The sequence below is a fragment of the Elephas maximus genome, chromosome 17 (genome assembly GCF_024166365.1).
Source record: "Elephas maximus indicus isolate mEleMax1 chromosome 17, mEleMax1 primary haplotype, whole genome shotgun sequence".
Taxonomy (NCBI): Eukaryota; Metazoa; Chordata; class Mammalia; order Proboscidea; family Elephantidae; genus Elephas; species Elephas maximus.
In genome coordinates, this window is record NC_064835.1 from 17,266,416 (window position 1) to 17,273,799 (window position 7,384).

At 40.7% G+C, this 7,384-nt stretch overlaps 1 protein-coding gene across 1 annotated transcript; it reads right to left on the minus strand.

Annotated features, from left to right (window-relative positions):
• Positions 1-377: 377 nt before the first annotated feature.
• TMEM225 (transmembrane protein 225) lies at positions 378-2,855 on the minus strand. The gene is made up of 4 exons (XM_049857383.1): positions 2,675-2,855; positions 1,906-2,052; positions 1,510-1,644; positions 378-622 (listed from the first exon to the last, which is right to left on the minus strand). Exons 1-4 carry the CDS (start codon positions 2,853-2,855, stop codon positions 378-380), a joined length of 708 nt encoding a protein of 235 aa, XP_049713340.1.
• Between the last annotated feature and the right edge of the window lie 4,529 nt (positions 2,856-7,384).

Consider the following 7,384-nt stretch of genomic DNA (forward strand, 5'->3'; position numbering starts at 1 on the left):
GCACACAGGTGCTTATCATATTGTTCTGTATCCTTTTCTATATGTTTGAAATATTTCACAATAAACTCAACAAATAGAAGGAGCAAAAGATATATATTATTTTGAATCTTTGTGATATATAGAGTTAACAATGCAGCAAATATTATTTATATGGTAATATTTTATTATATTAAAAACAAATGGTTTGGAAGAAACTATTTGTTCAGCAGGCCAGGAAAAACCAAGCTGTCTTCTGAATCTTCTCACAGACCCCGATCCATTCACAGTCATTTACATAATGCAGAACATATACAAAGTGGCTGGAGATGCACACAGCACACGCACCCAAAGCTGTTTCCATAAAGATTAACATAGACTGAAGCATACAGACTGTCAGGTCATAGAGCCCAGGTGACACGACGTACTTGAACTGGTGGTGATTTGTCCAGAACATCACCCTTTACACTCACGGAGTGCAGACGGACAATGCTACGAGGTTTTATACTAGCGTCTGTTGATGAAATAACTTTGATAGAACTCCCAGATTGTGGTATTTCCTTACATTCCCTATCGGATTTGTTGATGATGTTCAGGCAGGTAAAGCGATTCACAAACTGCAAACTGTTTAGGATAGAAAGGATTCCTGGGAAAAAAAGAGAAGCCAAAGCAGATGAATGAAGGAACAACTGAGAGTCACAGGGACATTTTCCTCCATGTTGGCAGAGATAGCTTGACCCAAAGCCCTGTGGATCTCTTTGAACTGCCCCAAGCCCTCCAGAAAGCTTTAGTAAGAGACTGGAAGTGTGTGTAAAATAGCTTAAATGCTGCTCAACTCAACAAATTTGAGGCTTCTTTTTGAGAAAAAACCCTGGTGGTATAGTGGTTAAGAGCCACAGCTGCTAACCAAATCCACCAGCTGCTCCTTGGAAGCCCTATAGGGCAGTTCTACTCTGTCTTATAGGATTGCCATGAGTCGGAATCTACTTGACGGCAATGGGTTCGGCATGGATTTTTTTTTTTTAAAAGACATTCTTCTATCTGGTTTAGGAAGTACAATTCCATATGAAATTTTAAAGTCATCTTAGAGAAATTGGGTCTCCAAGTATTGGTGGGTAGCTCTTTAGCACCGAATATTTTTTCTCTCTGCCGTCAAACTGCCTTGGCACTGTACTGCACGCCCAGGGTCACTGACCCCCTCCCCTTTATTGAGGATTCCCTCTTAGCCCCTCTCCTATTAATCATGACCTTGATAATTATCTCGGTCCTGATGTGGAGAGGGTGTGAAAGACAGAGGAAAATGTGGAAATATGGACCTGCCCTCTGAGGCAGGTATACCAAACATTTCACACAGCCCTAATCTGTAGCTTGCTCCCTTGTAGGAACAAGGAGAATGAATTAGGTTGATCTTTACCTGTTTAAAATGGAAAACTTGGCACCTTTCCCCCCATTCACTTTTCCCATCCTTTCACCCTCTCTGTCATCAGGAGTAGATTGTCCTTATCACCCTTCAAGGGCCCTGGAGACACTCACCACAGGTAACAAAGAAGGTGACGATTACATAGGCAGTGTAAGGGATCCAGGTGATCTTGTAACTAGTGTAGTACACGGACTGACCTTGCCTTAGCTTATGGTGATACAGTAGGAGTGCAGACAGCAGAATGATGCCTGTGTCCAGACAAAAGGAGAAAAAAAATCCCTTCTGAAGAATTTTGTCTCCAGTACTCAAGGCTTGACCCAAGAGATACATCTGACTTCCAGGCCTCCACCCTGTCCAACTGCACCTTGTGCAAAGACAGACCCTGCTTCAGTGGTAGCTCTAATAATACATTGGAGCCAGAGAACATGGAAGGCTGAATTAGAAACTACAGGCTGGGCCCACAAACCAAGTATACTTCCAAGCCTGGGTTAGGGGAGCCAGGAAGTTACCTGTGAGGAAACTGAGGAAGGCACTGATGAAGTGGATATATATGGTTTGAGGAATCAGATAGGTGAATTCCATACCCAGGACCAAGTTAAGGAGGAAGGAAAGACTGAGGGTCAAAATCATCATGATCCTGACCACTTCCAGGTCATCTGTTGGAAAGCAGAAGCTGTATTGAGAGAAGGACAGATATTTCTTCTAGGCTCATTTCCACCTGAGGTCCACAAATCTCTAGGTAAAAATGGGATAAGGTGAAAGATTTGATTAAATAATAAAGAGGGAAGGGGAGGAGAGAGTAAAGAGGCAGGAAACTTTAAGCTGAATGGGAGAGAGAACCAGAAGAAAATGTTCTCTATCCTGATATCTCTATATGCCTCTTTCTCTTCTCTTCTTTCCTGAGAACCCATTTCTTGTTAAATCTCCCAATTCACCCTGACCCTGGCATTTTTCCCCTGCCAATATAACCTAGTTTCCCTGTTGCCATTCCTCTTTCTTTCATACCCCTCATGCCCTAGATGTGCTGACCACCCTGTTGCTACTGCCAAGGCTTTTCAAAGGGTCCAGCAATAAAGTCTGTGAGCTTCCAAACTTTGCAAAGAATGCAAAGAATGAGATTTTGGACTCTGCCTTGACTGTGTTGATTATGGAGGTGAGCAACCTGCTGCCTGAGGAAGCTGCACCAGAGAATAATGGGCTAACTGGTAAGACGAATGGAAGTCAAGGAAAGATGAACCCACTTTCTCTACCCATCTCCCTCCCTGGTCTAGTTCTAACCTTCTGGCCAAGTCGTAATGCAACACAGCATCCAGGGACTGTGGTTTATTGTGATTTTTTTTGCTTCCAACTTCAGTTCAATCCATTTTTCTGCGATGGTTCCTATCACCAAGATGATTAAAGCCAAGGAGGAGAGGATCATGTTGGTGGTCTGGATACTTCTGACTGATATTTCCACCATTGTCAGTGGAGTTTTCTAGTTGAGACTACCACAGATCTCTCATGTGTAGATTTCTCTTCTCTCCTCTGATTTGATCAGTCACAGGGCAAAATCTGGACTTTGAGTGATTGCTGAGGCATTGGCATTGGCAGAAGCTGAAGTATCCTATGGAACAGAGAAGATAGCTCCCACTCTTCACCACTCCTATGTCTGGGTCAGCCTGCTGTCAGAGCTGCTAACTGTCATGGAATCATCTACTGATCTGACCCTTGACCCTGGGGCCTAGTGTAGTGGAAGGACCAAAGGGCTCAGAGGTCCAGAGAGAGCTATCAAATATAGATGGATAGGGAGAACTAGAGGCCTTGAAAGAAGTTAGACATGCAAGACTAAAAAAAAAGAGGCCCAATTTGAAAGGAAGTACAATTTAGAATTAGCATTATATGTCCCAGGATTAGTTGACATTGGGTAGCAGGCAGTGAAGGAGAGAAGGATTTCAAGATCTTTGACATTAGTCTCATTAGTCTACTAGCTAGCATCACAAAAGGCATGGAAATCCCTAATAATAGGGTGTTTGGAGAAGCTTGTGTCTTCATTTAGAGGGCCCCAAGAAGCAAAGTCAGGCTTCTAGGAAACAATGCCTTAGATCCAAAAGAACTGGCCTGACTCATGGTGCCTTCACAGCCTGTCATTTATAAGGCATAGAAAACCACTCTTGTGAGAATTGCCTTTGTAACTTGGCAAAGAAAATACTTTTTTGATTCCTTGCGTAGGCAACAATAGTATACACTACACTCAGAGCTAAAGGACTTCACTGAAGTTCCCCCCTCCCCACAAAAAAGCTGTTTATGGAGCTATGATGAAACTACCTCTCATCTCTATTTCTTTGACCTCATTGCAGACCACTTTCTTTAGATAAAACTCAACCTTCTTTCATTACCTCAAGCATGCTATGCTATCTCTCTTCTGGATTTCCCCACATGTTTTCATATTTTGTATTTTTTAAAACAATGCACAATATATTTGAACTTACGGGAAAGGCTTCGTGGTTAAGAAAATGGGCTTCGGAGCCTGGGCTTGAATTCTAGCTCTACCACCTACCAGCTGTGCACCCTTGGAGATGCTTTCTATTTCACAAGGTTTTGTAAAGGTTAAATGAGTTCCTGGAACATAATAAATAATATATAAGCATTACCATAGTGTTCATTCGGGTTCCTGAGAAGGATACTATAAGGCAGAGATTTGCATGCGGGGAGTTTATTGGGGAGTACTCTTGTGAATCACACTTGTGTTTGATGGAAGCAGTTTTGAGCAGAAAGAGAAGATCAGCTGATATGTAGTTGTAGCAGAAGCCTTAGCTGGCCCCTCCAGAAGCACGGCATCTTAGATGGCCCTTCAGAGTCATCCTAAATGGAGGCAAGAGGGCCTGGCCTTTGTACAGACATCGGTTAAGTCACTGAATGCAGACTGCTCCTGAGGTGGTGTCTCTCTTATATCTCAAGGAAAATTCCTGCATCTCTCAGAAACTAGAAGCCATAAGAGTCAATGCTTTTGGTAGCTGCCAGAATGAACTCTCATCCTTTACCGCTTCTATATTGAGCCAGCCTGTTGCCAGGGCTACCAACTGCCATGGAACCATCTATTGGCTTGACCCTTGACCCTGGGGCCTAGTTCAGTGGAAGGACCAAGAAAATCTATAGGTGGCACACACACTCAACTCATATTACTATATCTTAAATAATGATGTTTTAATTCTATGAGATAGATCCTTAGGACTGCTAGGATGAAAAATTTATGCCTTTTAAAAATTTTATAGGTTGTGGCAATAAGGACTCAAAGATGTAGTCAGATTAAAGAAAGAGATAGGATGTGAAGGATAAGTGAGATACAGGTCAGAGAAGAAATCCCATGTTTCCAGCTCGGGAGAACGATAGCTCATGGTGCCATTAAACAAGATCTAAACTATGAAAGGAAGCATAGCATGGTGAGGAAGAGGAAGAAGCCAGCAAGTACTGTTTTTGGTTAAGTTTAAAGTGTCTGCAAGACATACAATAGGCAGTTAAGAATTTAGTTCTGGAACTTGGAAGAGGGTGGGGCTAGAGATGACAGGTTAAGGGGTCATCAGCATGGAGATGGCAGTTGAAACAGGGAAGCAAGTCACCATGCAGAGATGTCACATAGAATGTGACAAGTGATAGAGATGAGCTCTCTGGAGAATATCAGCATTTATAAGAAAGTGCAAAGAAGGGGTGGTCACGGAGAATGTAAAAAAAAAATAATGTTACTGAGGAATTAAAAAGAGGATCAAGTATTGAGGAGAGACTGGGCAACGGTTTCTAATGCAGCCGAGAAGTCAAATTAGGTGGATGCTGAACACAGACCACAGCATTTGGCAGTTGGTGATTTTGGCCATGGCATTTTCTGTAGAGTAGTGGTAGAAGTGGAAGTGGCGATAGTGACAGTTTTGTTTTGTTTTAAACCAGCTAACTGGCTTCAACAAATACATTAAAGGGGGAAAAAAGTAGAGTTGTGGCTTTAAGAGGAAGTGTGTAATTTTGACAAAAGCAGGGAGAATAGTGTAATGAACCCCCATGTATCCAACACCCAGCTTCAATAATCATCTCCTGAATGATTCTGAAACAAATCCCAGACATCATGTCAGTATTTGTTTGTGTCACTATAAGGGTTCACTTTTTTTCCATAGGTTTTCTCTTTCCCTCTTAATCTGCTTTATCAGAGGGTTATCAGTTTTGTTGGTTTTTTCAAGAGCCTTTTATTTATATGTTTATCTATTTGAAAATATTATTTTTAATATTCTATTCCACTGCTATTGACATTTATCTTCATTATATTCTTTTTCTTTATTTTGTTGTTGCTTTTAGCTCCTAATTTCTTCAGATAATTTAAACTGTTTCTTTAATATATCAAGATTTAAGGCTATATATTTTTCTCTGCACACTGAATCTGCTATGTCTCATACATTTTGTTAGGACTTTTTCTCCCATTTTATTTCTTATTAGACATTTTTTAGTGTCAATTTTGATTTCACCATTGATTCAGGGATTACTTTGAAAAGTTTCTTAATTACCAGGCAGCCATGGATTTTAGGTCACCGTTTTTTCTAATTGTTAAGAAATGAATTAAAATAGAAATATGGATTGAAAAAAAAATTACTTTTTGAATTTGCTAAGGTTTTCTTTGTGATCAAGCAAATGATTAACATTATGAATATTCCATGGACAAACAAGTGAATTTCTTAGACAAATAATATACATTATATATCATATAAGGTTACACAAAGGGCCCTGGGGGTCCAAATGGTTTGCGCAAGACTACTAACCTAAAGGTTAGCAGTTTGAACTCACCCAGTGGTGCCACAGAAGAAGGGCTTGGAGATCTACTTCCATATATTACAGCCTGGAAAACCTATAGAGCAGTTCCACTCTGTAACACACGGGGTTGCCATGAGTCGAAATTGACTCAAATGGCAACATTTTTTTTGTTGTTGTTTTTGTTGTTTAAGGTTATACAAATCAGTTTGTTTGTTTTGTGTGTGTGTGTGTGTGTGCTTTAGGTGAAAGTTTACAGCTCAAGTTAATTTCTCATTTAAAAATTTCTACGCATATTGTTTTGTGACATTGGTTGCAAACCCCACAAAATCATAGCATGCTCCCCCTTTCCACCTTGGGTTCCCTGTGTCCGTTTGTCCAGTTCCTATTCCTTCCTGCCTTCTCATCCTGCTTTTGGACATGAGTTGCCCCTTTGGTCTTGTATATTTGATTGAACTAAGAAGTGCCTTCCTCATGTATGTTATTTTTTGTTTTATTGGTCTATCTAAACTTTGTCTGAAAAGTGGGCTTCGGGAATAGTTAAAATTCTGGGTTAGCAGAGTGTCCTGGGGCCATAGTTTTGGGAGACTCCTCCAGTCTGTGTCAGAAAAGTAAGTCTGGTCTTTTTTAGTGAATTTGAATTCTGTTCTACATTTCTCTCCTACTCTGTCCAGGACTGTCGTGATTCCCGTCAGAGTGGTTGGTGGTAGCAGGGCATCATCTAGTTCTTCTGGTCTCAGGCTGGTGGAGTCTCTGGTTCATGTGGTCCTTTAATCCTTGGGCTAATATTTTCCTTGTGTCTTTGATTTTCTTCATTCTTGTTTCCTCCGGGTGGGATGGAACTAACAGATGTATATTAGATGGCCACTCACAAGCTTTTAAGATCCAGTTGCTCCTCACTAAGGTGGGATCTAGGAGATTTTCTGTATGAACTATGTTATGCCAATTGATCCAGATGTCCCCCAACTATGGTCCTCAGGCCCCAGTCCCAGCTACTTGGTCCCTCAAAATGTTTGTGTGTGTCTAGGAAACTTCTATGCTTTTCCTTTGGCCAGTTGTGCTGAGTTTCCCTAAAGTAAAAAGAATATAATGAAGATAAATGCTGATAGTAGTGGAATAGAATATTAAAAGTATTATTTTCAAATACATAAATATATAAATAAAAGGTTCTTGAAAAAAACTAATAAAGCTGATAACCGTCTGATAAACCAGATTAAGAAAAAA

Coding starts and splice junctions, on each gene's coding strand:
- TMEM225 (XM_049857383.1), bottom strand. CDS start 2,855: ATGGTGGAAATATCAGTCAGAAGTATCCAGACCACCAACATGATCCTC. Junction 2,053..2,674: donor CATTACGACTTGGCCAGAAG/GTTAGAACTAGA, acceptor GCTTTCCAACAG/ATGACCTGGAAGTGGTCAGG. Junction 1,645..1,905: donor CTTCCTCAGTTTCCTCACAG/GTAACTTCCTGG, acceptor GTCTGGACACAG/GCATCATTCTGCTGTCTGCA.